Source organism: Hemitrygon akajei, chromosome 32, assembly GCF_048418815.1.
Source record: "Hemitrygon akajei chromosome 32, sHemAka1.3, whole genome shotgun sequence".
NCBI lineage: Eukaryota > Metazoa > Chordata > Chondrichthyes > Myliobatiformes > Dasyatidae > Hemitrygon > Hemitrygon akajei.
Window position 1 is genome coordinate 21,190,116 of NC_133155.1, and position 18,293 is coordinate 21,208,408.

Genomic DNA, 18,293 nt, shown 5'->3' on the forward strand with positions numbered 1-18,293 from the left:
AGTCCTATTAAAAGAGTCTTTTATCTTTCAGTTATCTAGGAAATTTAGTGGGAGCAAAATAAATCTTCTGCCTGTAGATTTGGAAAGTAGTTGCACAATCACTTGCAGATATGGGCTACTTTTGCTGAGATTTTTTCCCCAATTCATTGTATAGAATTTAATACAATTAAATTAAGTATTTCCTTTTACAGGCTGGCTTTGACACAGTAATATCTAAATATTTCAACATCTTTGTCATTTGCATGAACTGGTAATAATCAGGGAGAAAACATGACCTAATGTTCTAATCTCCCTGCAGCTTTGATATTGAAACAAATCTCATGTTTCAGCTTTTATTTTAACTTCATTGTTGATACCTGGGTATTGTTGGCACTTAATGTCCATCCCAAATCATCCTCAGAAAGTGGAGGTGAGCTGCTTTGAACAGTTTTTCAATAAAGTAATGCAAAGGTCAAGGACAAAGACAAAACATGGGGGGAGTAGTTCGAAAGAATGAAATGCTTCACTAGGTGGGACTCCAAGATTCATACAGTGACATGCTTTAAAATGGCCTAGTAATCTTGTGACTGTTATAGCCCATAACATAGCCACATATTCAGATGAACTATTAAGAGACACAAGCAACTGCAGATGTGGAATCTGGTGAAACAGTCTGCTGGTTGACCTCAGCAGGTCATGCTGTATCTGTGGGTGAAAGGAATTGTTGACATTTCGGGTCAAAATCCTGAATCAGGACTGGAGGTCGAGACTAATTTGTGTTGGGCTTCATCTTTGCAGTTGAGAAATCCAAGTATGGACCATGGAGTTTTGTGGAACATTTGCCCAGCCTGCACATGGTCTTGCTGATGTACAGTTAGCCGCATCGGGAGCACTAGTTGCAGTGGAGAAGGTTGAAGGAGGTGCATGTGAACCTCCTCCACTCTGAGTCCTGATGCAGATTTTGATCCAAGATGTCGACAATTCTTTCACACGAGACCTCTTGAGTTCCTCCAGTGGATAATTTGTTGCATAGAAGTGCTGTTGTTAGATAATTGCTGAAAAACTACCTGTCAAAGGTTATTTTGATTGGGTATCCTGGTTCGGCTTCAATAACCCACACACAGTTCAAGGAATCCTTGTAAAACCCTGGCCAGCCTGGAGATAATATCATTCCACTTGGAGCAGTCAGGTGACCTCCACAAGGTGCTGTGGAAGAATACAGACAAAGTGAAGTCAGGATGATGCAGCATAGTCACTCAGTAGGGATTGGATTTCATTTTTATTTTGTTTTACAGTTCAAAAGAAAATACAGAGCAAGTTGCACGTTGAACAAAGGAACAAGTGCAAACCATGTTTGAATTTGTTCCAGGCAATATATTCAACCATAATGTCAAGGTAGACTGTGGTATAAGCTTAAACTGAATGTTGCAGGAGATCGAAACATCGCGACAGCAGGCACAGCTGTTGGAGGCCTCTGTACTCAGCCGATCTCTGTCTCTCTCTCCCTTGATGGTGAGAGAGAATTTGCTGATTCTCGAGTTGGGGGAATAAGTAAGCGACACTGCGCATTGTAACATCGCAACAGTGAGCTGTTGGGCTCCTCTCTTGCTAGGCCAGGAACGATATCTCTCTTTCCAACGTTAGCAAGAGAGAGGGCCTGTTGAGATGTCGAAGTGTTGGAATGGACAGTAGTTTCTGAAGGACTGTAGATCATGGTCTCTGTGGCCTTGCTATCTGGCGGATGGTGGGGTGGCTGATGATTCTGCTGAAGCAAGCGGAGGTGGGGGGAAGGTTGATGCTTTTGCTACTGCTTGGCATGTCGGAGGGGGCAGTGGGGCTTTGGGGTTCTGTTTTTCTGTCATTCCTTCTTTGTTTCTTTTTTCTCTGTTTAAGGATTTCAGGTCGGATACAGTATATATTCTTTGATATTAAGCTGAACCATTGAACAGACTGGATATAATAGGCCTAGTGGTCCCGTTCAGCTCCAAAATAATTTACTACTCTGTATAGTGCACAAAAAAATCTTAAATGAACAGAGCAATTCCCTAATCAGTCTTCCCAAAACAGTCTGCAACATATGCCTGACTGTTAAGTAGCAATCTTCTGCTTCTTTCTATCATTGGCAATGAGTAGGGATAAATGGTAAAATGAGGTGCTGACACTGATTCAACCATTAAGTCTTTCTAATATGTAGATTATAAAAACCTTACACTTGTACTCTATGCTCTAATAATATTTCATAATTTGGAGTTTTACAATCTGTAGAAACCATAGTAATAAATATAATTGAAATATTATACATGGAACTAATATATGAGCAATGCTGGAGCATGAAATCTCACTTTAAAATGAGCTCTGACAGGCTATTTAAATTCATAGACAAATGCACACATGCAATTGAACCTCCACTGAGCATATTTAATAAGTAAACACATTCACACCAGCTCTCTTGTACACTGTCAGTCTTTAGTATATATCGTGTTTGCAGCCATTTTCATACCAAAAAGACTAAACATATACATTGGTTTCTTTTACTGATGCATTTGTCCGTCACTGTTTTATTAAACTGATTTGAATAAACCAGAGCATTTTCTCATTGAGTTAGAGGAAGTTTAATATGAGGAAGGGCTATATTAGGCTCATTATTTCAATCCCAACTATATCCAAGAAGAGGTTAGCTTCTTCCACTCACCCAGCTTTACCCCAGAGCCCTGAACCCTTATCTGCATTCAAACCATTACCCGTTTCTCTTTGTATATTCAAGTTTGAATGGTCCAGGTACTATCCCCCAGGAAATTCCACTGTACAGTTTCCTCATGGATAGAACACTATCCTGTCACTAATCCAATTTTCATGAACAAAATTTTTTATTACAATCACTTTATAAAACATCTTTTGAAGATGTATATACACACAAACTGAATTTCCCTCCTCAACCTTTTCTGTTATGTCATTAAAAAACTTCTAACATTAGTTAAACATGATCTTCCTTTAACAAGGCTTTGTATTTCACTAATCAAGCTACGCTTGCCCAAATGGCTGGTAGCTCTGACCCTGATTATAATTGAACTGAAATAACTATCTGAACCCGATGAGCTCTCAAGGAACATTTGTAGACTCCACATTTCCCAATGACATCAACCATTGAACTACTGAGTTCCAATTCTAGATATGCAAACTGTAAATGCCATTGATCCATTCGACCCAACAGGAAGTGCAGATGGACAGCATTTAACCATTAACTTGGAACTTGTTGAGTTAGTTGTGTTTCTCAGCAACATAACACAATGGTCAGATTATTATTTTTGAATCAAATCAGTTTTAGGGTCACTCTTTTGTGCATAAACCACGTAGGGACCATTTTTCAGCAGAATATTGAACTCAAGTTTGTGTAAGCCACCTTCACAAATTCCTTCATGAGCTGCAACTACTCATTGGCAGAAATAAATCTCATTTACAGTGAATCCCACTAATCACAGTCTTTCATTATCTCAAGTTTACTGTGCTTATGAAAAGATAAATCCTGCCTTGAAAATCTGAATTCTTATTTTCTGCTATTCATCTCAAAAAGAACAGCGTTGTGTCACTTTGAAATGTGTTTATCTCATTTCCTTAATATTGTTCAGTGCATTCATTTAGCTTATATAAAAAAAACCATTGAAGTTTATCCACAGGAAGCAAGCTGTGTCAAGTCTGCCATGTATTTTTTGTGCATGCAGTCTCAAGTTACCCTCATGGTCCTGACATTAGGCTTCAGCACAGCTCTGAAAACTATTCTAAGATCGCGATCTTTTGATTAAAGCACATGCACCATGGCATGGTTACTTATACATCAGCCTATCCTCCATTCAATCAAACAGTCCTTTTTTATTCAATTAGTCAACTCCTCCTGATGTACTTACATCCCTTAAAGACTTAAACATAAAAAGGATTCCCCTCAATGAACACATTGTTCCTTACCCCTCCCACAATTTTTATACATTATCAGCCTGACAACAGGCCAAGAACAACTGTGCATCTGAACTGGTTATTCATAATATTTTTTTAAAAACTTATTATTTTGAGGTACAGCATAGAGCAGGCTCTTCAGTCCAAAGCGAGCTGACTGCTTAGCAACCCATCTATGTAACACTAGCCTAATCACAGGACAATTTACAATGCCCACATGGTTCACGGGGAAAACATACTGGCTTCTTACAGACAGTGCCAGAATTGAACTTTGAACTCCGATGCCCAGAACTGTCATAGTGCCCAGTTAACCGATTCACCACTATGCGGTCTTATAATAGGTATTATGATGTTAGGGGTACAAATCTAGAATTCATAGTTGACTTTTGCATCAAAGATGATGGCATTCTCTCCACATTACATTTTGCAAGCTGTAAAGACATTTCCTTAGGAATTCTTACAAAACTGAATTTACCTAATGCCTTTATTTCTTGTGAGAAAAGAAATGGTTAAGATTAGAAAGTTGGACAAATTGTAAATCTCCATTTTTTCCTGTTTTTAGCTCATTTGTTTAAAATATTTCACCAAGGATTGAACTAACCGAAACAAAACTTTAATTTTACATATTTTATTGCTAGTCTATAACCTCCTTTATAAATTAGCATGGATTACCACTATTATACTTGAGCATGCCTGTACAAAAATTCTATGTTTCCTTTATTGAAATGAGTGCTATATGACTTTACTATAAAGTTTATATCTCATGAACAAAATACAACAAAATAAGTCAAAATCCCACAGCTCCACAGTCCTTGGCTTTCTAAATAATTTTTTCCTGAAGTGAATACCTTCACATCGTGGTACAGCATTGTTCCAGACCACGTTTCCATCTTTGAAGATACAAGAGATAGTTTCTGATCCATGGGTCTTAAGAAATCCTTCCTCGCATAAAAAAGATACAGTACTGCCGAGCTGAAGACTTTCCCCAAATCTTCTTCCATTCACTGGTACTCCTGGATCTGGGCATTCGTTGTGCCTGAATGCTGAAAATTTACAAAAAAAAAACATCAAGATTAAACACTGGAAGCACAGGTTCTCCAGTAAATAATTATCTGTTGAGTTTTTCTGCATGAAGGTTTTCTGCATTAAATTCCACTTGGTACTTTTTTTTCAAATAAGAGATCATTGGAAATATCTTGACCAAAGATTTATGAACAGTACATACCAAAAGAGACATGAACAGTTCCAAAGTCTGAGCAGCTTCGCCATTTATTAAAGTGTTCTAGTGACAGTCAAGATTTCATTTCACTTGAGCACCATTCTATCTCCTCATGATGATCACCAAGTAGTCATTTGTCTTGTAATGTAATAACCCTCTCAAAGAGTTTCAGCAAATTAATTGGACATATCCAATTGGTTTGAAAAATTAAAGGATGTTCCTTGTAGCTTCTTTGCTGCTTAGATGAAAATTGATAGCATTCTGTAAATACCCACGAGCATTTTCTGACTCCTAGCATGAAAATAATTGGCTTATAATTATTTGAATCATATCCTTTTGCTTAATACTAGATCCAGAACCAATCACTCACAATACCACTGACGCACAGGAGCAGCACTTGAGCATCTATGGTATGCATTGCAGCAGCTCACTTAGTAACACTTTTGAAGCTTTACCAACTGGAATGGCAAGAGCGGCAAAGACATGGAACAACCATCTCTGGGAAGTTGCCCTCCAAGCCACACACCTTCATGATTTGGAAATAATGCTATTTCTTCACAATCATTGGGTCAAAATCCAAGAACTCCCTCCTTAAGAGCATCGTGCACACACCCACGCATCAAGGATTGCAGTGATTCAAAAAGATAGTTCACTACCAGTCAACAGGCAATTAAGGATGGGAAAATGAACAGTGGTTCTGCTTGTGAGGCACACATTCCCTGATTTGTATTAACTTCCTTCCTGCCATGAACTCCTATATTTAAGGAAACATTAAAAATATTGGGCAAGGTGTATTCTGCTTTACATTTAATCCATACAATCTTAATATTTTTGTAGTACTATTTTCAGGGCACCTTCAAATATACTGTCCTGACTCTTTTCAACTGTATACATAATATCATATCTGAATTCAATGATATAATACCCATTTCTCAATAGTCTTTACAGATGGTAGTCAACCTTTCAATTATCTTTTAATAACTCCTAAGACTTATATAAGTCATACTCAATTGAAACTAACAAGATTCTGAGTCTTAGTGCTTTATTCTTTACCATTTAGAAAAATGTTTACCCTTTGGTTCAGATTATTGCTTATCTTATTTTTATTCACTGAAGTCCTGATCTTAACATCCTAACAGAAAAAAAAATGCATTTTAACTACATGTGTCTGAAAATTATTTACAAACCTTTGGTCTTTTTTTTCCATGTGTTTAATCCTACTTTAGTGATAATCTGGCTCATCACAGTATCTGATTAAGCATAAATGATATACTTTAGAATCCAGAGTGCCAAGTTGCCTGAACATTCTTTTTGCTATATTCGCTCTCCAAGCCAATGAAGCAAGTTCAAGGATCAAAAGTTTCAAGAAAATTTTATTATCGAAGGACATATATGTCACCATATACAACCCTGAGATTCCATTTTCTTCTGGGGGTAGTCAGAAAATCTGGAAAATAGTAACTATAGCAAGATCAGGGAACGGTCAACCACAGTGCAGAAGACTACTGTGCAAATGCAAATATAACTAAGTAGCAATAAATAATGAGGACACGAGATAGTGAGATAAAGAGTCCTTAATGTGAGATCATTGGTTGTAAGAACATTCCAATGATGGGGCAAATGAAAGTAAGTTTCCCCTTTTACTCAAGAGCCTGATGGTTGAGAGTGGTAACTTTCCTTGAACCTGGTGGTGTGAGCCCTGAGGCTCTTCTAACATCTGGATGATAGTAGCAGCAAGAAGAGAGCATGATCTGGATGGTGAGGATCTCTGATGATGTATCTAGTATGCCATAAAATTGCCTGTACTAATGTTTTCAGGTATCCTTTGCTACACATGAAAAGGTCTCTCTATTTTTCAACACTTCCTTGAGTCCTATGATCTATTATGTCTGTAGTGGCTTTGCTACATCTTCCAAAATGTAACACCTCATATTTTTCTATCTGCACATCATATTAACTCATCAATATAATTCTATAGATAAAAATTATCTTCCTCATATCAACAAAACCATATTTTTTTAAAAACATACTGATTATGGATCATTCATGTAGCTAATAAACAACAGCAGTCCCCCACAGTACACAACTGGTGCAGGATCCAAATATAAAAGACCACCTTCAAATCTATAACCCAACTAATTTCAGGTACCAATCTGACAATTTGCCCCAAATCGCCATTAAGACCCATATTCCATGTGGGTTTTTCTCAGAGGCCTTATTGAAGTCCATGCAAAACATCCATTCAAAATTTTATTCAAATCAGTCTGACATATCAGGAAGACCCGTCCTGATGAAGGGTCTCAGCCTGAAATGCCAACTGTTTATTCATTTCTATGGATGCTACCTGACCTGCAGAGTCCCTCAACATCTTCTATGCATAATCTGGCATTTTTTTGTCTTTATAAAGCTATCTTTGATAATTTATTATTAATGTTGTCCCTCTAAACATTTTCAAGCACAAGACATCAATTGGACCTTTGGATATTCTCCATTGGCCTGGGTTGATCATGGATGTCTCATCCTAGCTGTGTACGAGGGGTGATTGATAAGTTTGTGGCCTAAGAAAGAAGGAGTCAATTTTAGAAAACCTAGCACATTTCTTTTTTCAACCTAATCCCCTCCTACATTTACACACTTAGTCCAGTGGTCATGGAGCATACTTTATTGTCACCAAACAATTGATACTAGAGTGTAAATCATCGCAGCAATATTTGATTCTGCACTTCGTGCTCCCTGAAGTACAAATGCAAGTAAATATAATTTAAAAAATTATAAATCATAATTTGAAAATAGAAAAGGGAAAGTAAGGTAGTGCAAGTCAGGTCCAGATTTGAGGACATGATTTGAGAGTTAGGGGGCAAAAGTTTAAGGGTAACACAAGGGGGAATTTCTTTACTCAGAGAGTGGTAGCTGTGTGGAATGAGCTTCCAGTAGAAGTGGTAGAGGCAGGTTCGGTATTGTCATTTAAAGTAAAATTGGATAGGTATATGGACAGGAAAGGAATGGAGGGTTATGGGCTGAGTGCAGGCCAGTGGGACTAGGTGAGTGTAAGCATCAGCATGGACTAGAAGGGGCGAGATGGCCTGTTTCCATGCTGTAATTGTTTTATGTTATATATGGTTATATTTGGAAGGTACGGCCCAGATCCTGGTCAGGATCCGTTCAGCAGTCTTATCACAGTTGGAAAGAAGCTGTTCCCAAATCTGGCCGTATGTATCTTCATGCTCCTGAACCTTCTCCCGGAGGGAGGAGGGACAAAAAGTGTGTTGGCTGGGTGGGTCGTGTCCTTGATTATCCTGGCAGCACTGCTCCGACAGCGTGCGATATACAGTGAGTCCAAGGATGGAAGATTGGTTTGTGTGATGTGCTGGGCTATGTTCACTGTCTTCTGCAGCTTCTTCCAGTCTTAGACAGGACAACTTCCATACCAGGTTGTGATGCACCCTAGAAGAATGCTCTCTACAGTGCACCTATAAAAATTAGTGAGGGTTTTAGGGGACAGGCCAAATTTCTTCAGCTTTCTCAGGAAGTAAAGGTGCTGGCGGGCCTTCTTGGCAGTGGATCTTGGACCTCCAGAAAGTGTCCACAGATGGGTGATTGCTAAGTTCATGGTCTAAGGTAGAAGGAGATGAGTTATACAGCTCTCATTACATGCATATGCCGGTCAAATCTCTGAGTGATAATGCAGAAAGTTTGAAGTCAATAACTCATCTCCTTCTACCTTAGGCCACAAACTTATCAATCACCCCTGATGAGTTATTAACTTCAAACATTCTGCATAATCACTCAAAGAGCTGAACTGCATGTGGATGTAACGAGAGCTGTATAACTCATCTCCTTCCACCTTAAGCCACAAACTTATTGATCACCCCTGCTGTGGACATTCTGGAGGTCCAAGATCCGTATGCTCTATAACTGCTGGACTAAGTGTGTAAATGTAGGAGGGGACTATGTTGAAAAATGAATGTGCTAGGTTTTCTAAAATTTACTCCTTCTAGCTTAGGCCACAAACTTATCCATCACCCCGCGTACATTTGATACACAAGCCAGTACCCAAGCCAGGATAGTATGATATGAAGAGCAAGCTGCTGCCAGTGTAGCAGGCTGTCCCTCTCCATGCAGCTGATAAATCCAAAGGAACAGCATAGACCGATGGAGTTTAACACCAGTGGCGTCACAGGAGTTGCCAGCCAGTGTTGAGCTCTCCATAGGACTGCCTTAGGGACTCCAGTTCTCGATATTTACCTTGGGGTTTATTTCCAAAGTCTTCCCCATGAGTGATTATTGCCAGAAGGCAGGAGAGGTTGGAAATCTGTGTTTTCCTTCTTCGTAATGAGCTGCTAACTACGACTGGCAAACTGACTCTGCGCAAAGCAACTGGTTGTAAGGAGCCTGTAAGCCTCCTTTGCCCCTCATCCTGTCAGTAGAAACCATTCTGCCGGGCTTAGTAGCTAAGCTGTATGTGAAGGCCAGGAGCTGGACTTGGTTGTCAGAGGTTATTTGGAATTCACGGGATTAGGAACATTTAATAGGTAGTGAGAGCTTACCCCACTAATCCCCACCCTCTCCACTACAAATGCTGAGAATCACAACCCCGTTTGTTGCCCTCAAAATGTCCAGCTGAAAGATTCATCCTAAGCAATCACCTTGAAATTGTCAACATTAAGTCAACATGAGTGAGTTCGGCCTCATTTTAAATATATCATTACCAAGGCCGTAGTAATAGAGTCATAAAATGCTACAGCACATATGCAGATGTTTTGGACCATCTAGTCCATGCTGAACTATTATTCTGCTTAGTCCCACTGACCTGCACTGGACCATCACCCTCCATACCCCTGTTATCCATGTACATATCAGACAGACAGACATACTTTATTCATCCCGAGGGAAACTGGGTTTCGTTACAGTTGCACCAACCAAGAATAGTGTAGAAATATAGCAATATAAAATCATAAATAATTAAATAATAATAAGTAAATAATACCAAGTGGAAATTAGTCCAGGACCAGCCTATTGGCTCAGGTTGTCTGACACTCCGAGGGAGGAGTTGTAAAGTTTGATGGCCACAGGCAGGAATTACTTCCTATGACGCTCAGTGTTACATCTCGGTGGAATGAGTCTCTGGCTGAATGTACTCCTGTGCCTAACCAGTACATTATGAAGTGGATGGGTGACATTGTCCAAGATGGCATGCAACTTGGACAGCAGCCTCTTTTCAGACACCGCCGTCAGAAAGTCCAGTTCCACCCCCACAACATCACTGGCCTTACGAATGAGTTTGTTGATTCTGTTGGTATCTGCTACCCTCAGCCTGCTGCCCCAGCACACAACAGCAAAGATGATAGCACTGGCCACCACAGCCTCATAGAACATCCTCAGCATTGTCCGGCAGATGTTAAAGGACCTCAGTCGCCTCAGGAAATAGAGACGGCTCTGACCCTTCTTGTAGACAACCTCAGTGTTCTTTGACCAGTCCAGTTTATTGTCAATTCGTATCCCCAGGGATTTGTAATCCTCCACCATGTCCACACTGACCCCTTGGATGGAAACAGGGGTCATCGGTGCCTTAGCCCTCCTCAGGTCCACCACCAGCTCCTTAGTCTTTTTCACATTAAGCTGCAGATGATTCTGCTCGCACCATGTGACGAAGTTTCTCACCGTAGCCCTGTACTCAGCCTCATCTCCCTTGCTGATGCATCCAACTATGGCAGAGTCATCAGAAAACTTCTGAAGATGGCAAGACTCTGTGTTGTAGTTGAAGTCCGAGGTGTAGATGGTGAAGAGAAAGGGAGACAGGACAGTCCCCTGTGAAGCCCCAGTGCTGCTGACCACTCTGTCTGACACACAGCAAGTGCATGTACTGTGGTCTGCCAGTCAGGTAATCAATAATCCATGACACCAGGGAAGCATCCACCTGCATCACTGTCAGCTTCTCACCCAGCAGAGCAGGGCGGATGGTGTTGAACACACTGGAGAAGTCAAAAAACATGACCCTCACAGTGCTCGCCGGCTTGTCCAGGTGGGCGGAGACACGGTTCAGCAGGTAGACGATGGCATCCTCAACTCTTAGTCGGGGCTGGTAGGCGAACTGGAGGGGGTCTAAGTGTGGCCTAACCATAGGCGGGAGCTGCTCTGGAACAAGTCTGTTAAGAGAAACTTCTCTTAAGCGTTGAAATTGAACCCATATCCACCACTCTCTCTGGCAGCTCATTCCACACTCTCACCACCCTGTGAGTGAAAGAGTTCCTTTTAATCATTTCACCTTTCACCCATGACCAGCAGTTCTAATCTCACCCAATCTCAGTGGAAAAAGCCTGTATTTACTGTACCACACACCCCATTATTAATGACAGAAAATAACAAGAATACAACATTTCACCTGTGCACTGCCTAACATGAATTTCCCAAACTCCCGAAGTTTAGGATTATTCAAAGTCCAAAAAAATTCAATCATTTCTGCCGATTTATTCTTGATTTTGCACAAAATCGCTGATTCTGTAATCAACCCTTATTTGTCAATTGCCATGAATAAACAACAAAAGTTCTTTAGACCCATCAAATCCAATTTATGTGTTTACAAAGCTCTCCAGTGATTTTTATCAATGGAATTTATCCCTAAGTTCCAGGTGTTCTAAATAAACACATATTCAGTTACATTTGTCTTTTTATAATTTCAGTTCAAGGAAAGGATATTCCCAGAAGTAGATAACTTCAGCGGTGGCTCGGGGCAATTTCTTAAACTATATCCATTCACCTCATTTTCTATTTTGCCTTGAATTATTCATGCTATGGTTCCTACATTTATAATTTTATCGTTTCTTCTTGAATTTCATAACCATTACATTACAATTTTTTCCATTATTAACTTCTTCCTCTTGCCCAACATACTAATAATGGAGATCTGGTACTTTGTACGAAAAGAAAAGCTATATCCATTATAACTTCAGTCATACAATGTCATTCATTTTTCCCCTCTGGATCATTTAAAGTTAACATTGTTACTCCACAAAAGCTTTTAGATTGTATTTTAAATTTCAAAAAGAGCCAAAATTGGTACCTTTGGTTTACAAAAAAATCTTCTAGTTGTAATGGGCTACTTGAGGATCTCAGGAGGAAAACGGAGGAAGGGGAAGGAGGGAGAAGAGAGGATGGGGGAGGGAGAAGGTGCGTAATAGAGAGGGAGGAAGAGAGAAAAGTGATTGATTTGGTTTATTAATGCAAGTGTACTGAAAGCAGTGAAAAACCTGATTTGCAAGCCATCCATACTGAGCATAAGTACATTCAGGTAGAACCTGGGAGAAGTAATCACAGAATAGAGAATATAACAATTACAGTCACAGAGGAAGTACACTGTAGGTAGACAAGGTGGTGCAAGGGCCATGATGAGGTAAATTGTGAGGTCAAGGTTTCACGTTTACCGTATAAGAGGTCCAATCAAGAGTCTCATAACAACGAGGTAAAAGCAGTCCTTGAATCTTGGAGTACGTGTTTTTAAGTTTATGTATCTCTTGCCTAATGAAAGAAGGGAGGAGAGAGAATGTCTGGGGTGAGAGGGATTTTTGATTATCCTGCCTGCTTTTCCAAGATGGTAAGAGGTGGCCAAGAAGGGGTGGCCATTTTGATTTTGTTATAGGCTGAGCTGTGCACACAACACTCTGCAATGTTTTGTGGTCATGTGCAGAGCAGTTACCATACTGAGCTGTGCTGTATCTAGATAGGATGCTTTCTATGGCAGATCAATAAAATTGGAGAGCGCTGATGGGCATGGGCCAAATTTCCTTAGCCTTCTGAGGAAGTAGCGTGGTAGGTGTGAAAAGTGTGTAGAACTGAAAATAGGTAGTGGGGAAAATCTGCACCATATTATGAAGCGTTACAGCATCGTTCTGGAGCTTTCGTTCTAAAATGCTTCCTCTTACAGTTCTGTAGCTAGCCTGATCATTCCTTTCTTCCCTATACAATTATAAAATGATTGATTCATAGAGAAATACAGCAAGGAAACGGAGTTTATAGTGTAAGGTTGCAAAGTCTGAGCGTGTCTTATGGAGGCTTTAAGGCCTTGTTTCCAATAACGTGGAACTATATGCAAGCTGCCTAGAAAAACAGTGTTGTCTTTTGAGGACCAGCAGTTATTATTTCTCAGACAAAATAATGACGAGAAGTTTTAAGAGACACAACAGACTGCAGTTGCTGAAGCATGTTCAATTTGCTGGACGGACTCAGCAAGTTGAGCAGTATCTATGAGAGGAAAGGAATTTTCGACATTCCATGTCAAAGGCCTACATCAGGACTTAACAAAAATTAAGAGTCGATGGAGGTGTCATAGCAAAAATAGTCTCCTGAAACCAGTGCTTCCATTACCCAGTTCCAACTCTGTGTATATAATGTAATATAATAACAACACCTCTGATTTGAAGCTGACAGCCACTTGATTACACATCACAGGTTTATATTGACAGAATTATTAAAGGATTTTCTGAAATAAATAAACTCAACAAAAGCCTGCATTTCCTTTGAAAATATTTCTGTAGGAAGGACTACAAAATAATTTTGGTGACTTTGGCCAATTTTGTTCAATTTGGGGTTTTATTTCCTTCCTCGCTTATTTGCAGAATCCATTTTTCACAGCTATGTTTACTCTGTGTTCTCGGTTATAAAAGGGTAGTGTGTGATTTATTTCAATCATATACAAAATTGAACAGGCACTTTTTTTTTGGCTTTCATGACGACAGGATGACTTTATGTAATACAACCTACAGTATTGAAAAGAATCAATGGTTTGTTATTGCACGGCTATTGCCGCACATGAAGATGCATACAAAGTGGAGCACACTGTTCCTGTAAATGCAACAGCAGAAAGGCATAAAGACTCAAAAAGACTGCTGATATTCCATCTGGGTACACTACAACCCAATGGCATGAATCCTGATTTCTCCTTCTGGTATTCAAATTTTCCCCCACCTTTCCTCTATTTCCCACAATGACTTTTTATTTCTTCTCACCTGCCTATTACTTTCCCCTGGGCCCCCTCCTCTTCCCATTTCTCCTCTGATCCACTCTCCTCTCCAATTAGATTTTTTCTTCTCCAACCCTTTATCTTTCCCACCCACATGGCTTCACCTATCATCTTTCAGCTTGCCTTGTTCCCACCTTTTAATTCCAGCATCTTCTCCCTTCCTTCTCAGTCCTGAAGAAGGATCTCAGCTCAAAACATTGACTATTTATTCATTTCCATAGATGCTGCCTCACTTACTGAGTTCCTTCAGTATTTTGTGTGTGTTGCATAAATTTAATCTTCCAAGCTATGGTCGAGTATTTTGATCTGTATTTTATAATCCTACATATCTAAATATAGCTTCTGGAGTAGAAAGCAATTGCAATAATTTTCCAGCAGAACATTCTTACTCTAAAAGCTCTTCTGGTTATCAATCACCCTTGCATCATTTGCACATGGAACAAAATCACTTGCAACTAATATATGTGTTTTAAAGTGTCTCCCACAGAAGATATTGAAACCCAGAAATGGAAATATGGCCCAGGTAGAATGGTTGCAAAGACCTCCCTGAATTTAGTCACCTTATTGTAGACAACTGTTCCTCTGCTCTGCCTAACTCAGTATCACTTAGCACAGAATATCTATCTATTACCATCCAGGGAGTTTCACTGTCATCAAACTTCACCAATTTTGGTTGGTTTTAGATATAACGGTTGATGACTGGGGCAGTACAGCTTCCAATGCTGGCTCACAGGTCTCGAGACCCAGGTTCGGTGCTGGTCCCTGGGCATATTCCATATGCGATCCTGTGGGCTTCATTTCATATCACAACGACATACTCATAGTCATGGTCTGGATCAGTTCCCCTTTAAATTTAGTTAGGTTGTGTTATGATCCGGACCATTGACTCCTTGTTCCCTTCTAATTCCATTTCACACGTCCCTTGAGCTTGGCAATCAAGGTAATCTACCCTCGACCCGAACCGGCAGCTTATAAGCCCCTGGCTTTAGCCGTTCGGGGCATGAGTGTTAAGAAGCCTTAGCAAGTTGCCGCCACTGCTACGACAAGCCAGAATGACCCAGCCCACATCGGAAAACCAGCAATTCGCCTTCCGTCGCCAGAGTGGGTCCGGGCAAGGTCAATCTGCCAGGGGTGAGTTGAGGGCAGAGTCCTGACTCGACATTTATGCCCCTTGTCTGTGTCTACCCCTCGAAGCGTCCCGGCTCAGTGCCTGAGCTGAAGGCGGAGTCCTGACTCGACGTTCATGCCCCTTGTCCGTGTCTACCCTTCGAAGAGTCCCGGCTCGGTGCCTGAGTTGAAGGCGGAGACCCGGCTTGATGTCATGCCCAGTGTCTGTGTCTACCCCCGAAGAAGAGTCCCGGCTCGGTGCCTGATCTGCAGGAGGAGTCTTGGTTCAAGATTCCTTGTCCTGTGTTTTGGTGTCCACGTTTCTGGCTGCAGCGATCCATGGTATCCAAGTGTCTGGCGGCGGTGAATCAAGGTCCCAGTCTCCAAGTCCAAGGGCCATGGCGGTCCCAATCCCCAGGGTCCAACTCTAAGGTCCGCGGCTGTCCATGTTCCCACTGTCCAGGCATGGCCGCGGCGATCCCAGTTCCATTTCCAAGTCCCAGGTCCACGGCGATCCGAGTCCTTAGTCCCCTAGTCCGAGGTTCATGTTCCTCTTTGTCCTCCTTGACTTCCTGATCTTCTGTGTAGCGAGTAATAAATGCTATTTTATTGTACCTAAGAAAGACGTGTTTGTGTCCTGCTTGTGGGTCCTCTCCCAGCACCCTTGCCCCCACCTCGTCACACTGATATGTTAAATGGTTACTGTAAATTATCACCTACTATAGATTAATGGAAAATAAAAGAATCAAAGGAGAATTGACAGAAGAAGCAAGAAATGAATGGGACTGTGTTTCCCTGAATTGATTGGTGGCGTAGTCCGAAGGGCTGAGGAGCCTCATTCCGTGCTAGTTATGAGCATAAATTCAACCGACTGCCTTCGATCTCTTAGGTTAACTTTTAGCAAGTGAACAACTTCCAACAAAAGCAGCAAGCAAGCAAACATCATGTGTTGTGTTCCAGTCGCAGACTATTAAGAAGCAAGCACCACATTCAGTGATTGCAATTTTAAGTGCTATCCAAGGTGAATTTATAGCAACTATGGCAAGTCACCACAATATCCAGACTGACACCTGGCAAGGAGACATTCAACAAATTACAAAAGTGTTCAACTTTGGTTAACCAAGCCCTGCACAATCTTCCAAAGCAAAAAATAAATAATTTCATTGTCAAGCCTTGCAATTTTATATTCAAATTATGGTATAGATTTTTTTTTCCCAGGAGAGTCCTCAACTATAGATTTGGCAGTGCTATAGATTCCTCCTCTGATGAGTTCTTTCTGTGTCATTTCACTTTTTATCCTTATTCAATGCAAAAATTACACATGCAGTATCTTCCTTTAATAACAGGACGTTGAATTCCGCTGAAATTTAAATTTTTCACTCAAAGGAAAATTTGGCCCATTCAATACTGGAAGGATCACATCAGTTTAATATTTAACAAGGAGCACATACTGCAGAAGAGGTTTTTTGTCTTATTTGCCATTTCTCTGCAGGCGGCAACATCTGTAGCAAAAATCCCACCACTGTTTGACATTTTCATTTTTCATTTTCATTTTCACATTGATCGTTTATAGAATCAGAAAGAGATAATCTGAAACTGAAAGGTTTTTGCCCATCACTTGAATTTCCCCTACACAAATAATGCATTTATTACAGAGCAATGAAAAGTCACTCTTTGGACTCTGTCTATACTGCTGTCTTAGTAAAGCAGCCAGCATAATCAAAGACTCTACTCACCACAGGCATTCTCTCTTCTTCCCTCTCTCATCAGGCAGAAAATCAAAAGCCTGAACGCATGTATTAACATGATGAAAAAGAGCTTCTATCCTATTGTTAACAGACTCTTGAATAGAACTTTTGTATGATAAGATGGGCTCATGGCCTTACAATCTATCTTCTTATGATCTTGCACTTTATCGTTTACCTGCACTGTACCTTTACGGTAGCTATTACACTTTATGCTATAGTATTATTGTTTTACTTTATTCAAGCTCAACACACGGTGTAATGATTTGATCTGTGTAAACAGCATGCAAGGCAAGCTTTTTACTATACAGTATTTTGGTACATGTGACAATGATAAAACCAATACCAATACGTTGTCCAGAATCAGATCAATCATCCTGACCAGTCCAGGCTAGGGTAGACAAGCAGCAAAAAGAGAAGAGGGCAATTTATCCCCCTGATTTTGTTCCACCAAATCAGTAAGATTTGATTCAATAAGATCAACGCTGACCAACCTTCTTCATCCAAATGTTTGCCCTTTCCAATAACTCCTTATTTATTTTCTCCCATTCAATTTCAAATCCCTTTGAACTTCAAGACCACATAACCATACGATTTTTCCATATTGTACTCTGTCATGGTGTAACCCTTTAACACAGCTTATATATATGCACGCAGTAATCTATAGCTACATCTTGTGTTTTCATTAGAACTAACATTTCCACCAAGTTTTATGTCATCTACAAACTCAGAATTTGATCCCTCAGCTAAGTTGTTAATATGATTGTGAACAGATGGAATACATGGACACATTTTGATTGTAACATTTCTACTTTTCACAGCTTTGTTCTCTCTCTCTTGACGTTTATCTCACGTTTCTACGCCGATGTCCAACTATTTTAAACTGCCTTACCAATTGGTCTCGTTCCAGATGAGATATGATCTGTCCAAACAGAACTGGGCACTCCTGTCCTATGAATAGTCATAAAGGATCAAATCCTGCATCATGTGTGCAGCCACATATTCATTTTCTTTTATCCTCTTAATTGTATATTTGAGCATTTTAAGCTTTCTCTGACCCTCACGCATGCTCATGGCATTCCATGTGCTGCAATAGCCTGTCACTACTTTCCACTGAGATTTCCAACCTTAACTCTTCCCCAATTTATATTCTGAATGCTTCCTGATCGTTAGGACCAATTTCCAAATCGTCCCGAGTGATAATCTCATCGAAATGTCCAAAACTTAAGAGTGAGTTTGTGTCTTCAAATTCACCAGGATTTGGGCATTCCTCTCTCTC

The 18,293-nt window shown here is 40.3% G+C and overlaps 1 protein-coding gene across 1 annotated transcript in view; it reads right to left on the bottom strand.

The window, feature by feature from the left end:
* Positions 1-18,293, bottom strand: part of csmd2 (CUB and Sushi multiple domains 2) — an 896,539-nt gene that overhangs the window by 443,041 nt on the left and 435,205 nt on the right. Inside the window, exons 11-12 of the mRNA XM_073034487.1 lie at positions 4,776-4,970; positions 1,047-1,185 (exon numbers count right to left, since the gene is read on the bottom strand). Of these exons, the coding sequence (XP_072890588.1) occupies positions 1,047-1,185; positions 4,776-4,970 (334 nt within the window). The remainder of the gene's footprint in view (positions 1-1,046; positions 1,186-4,775; positions 4,971-18,293) is intronic.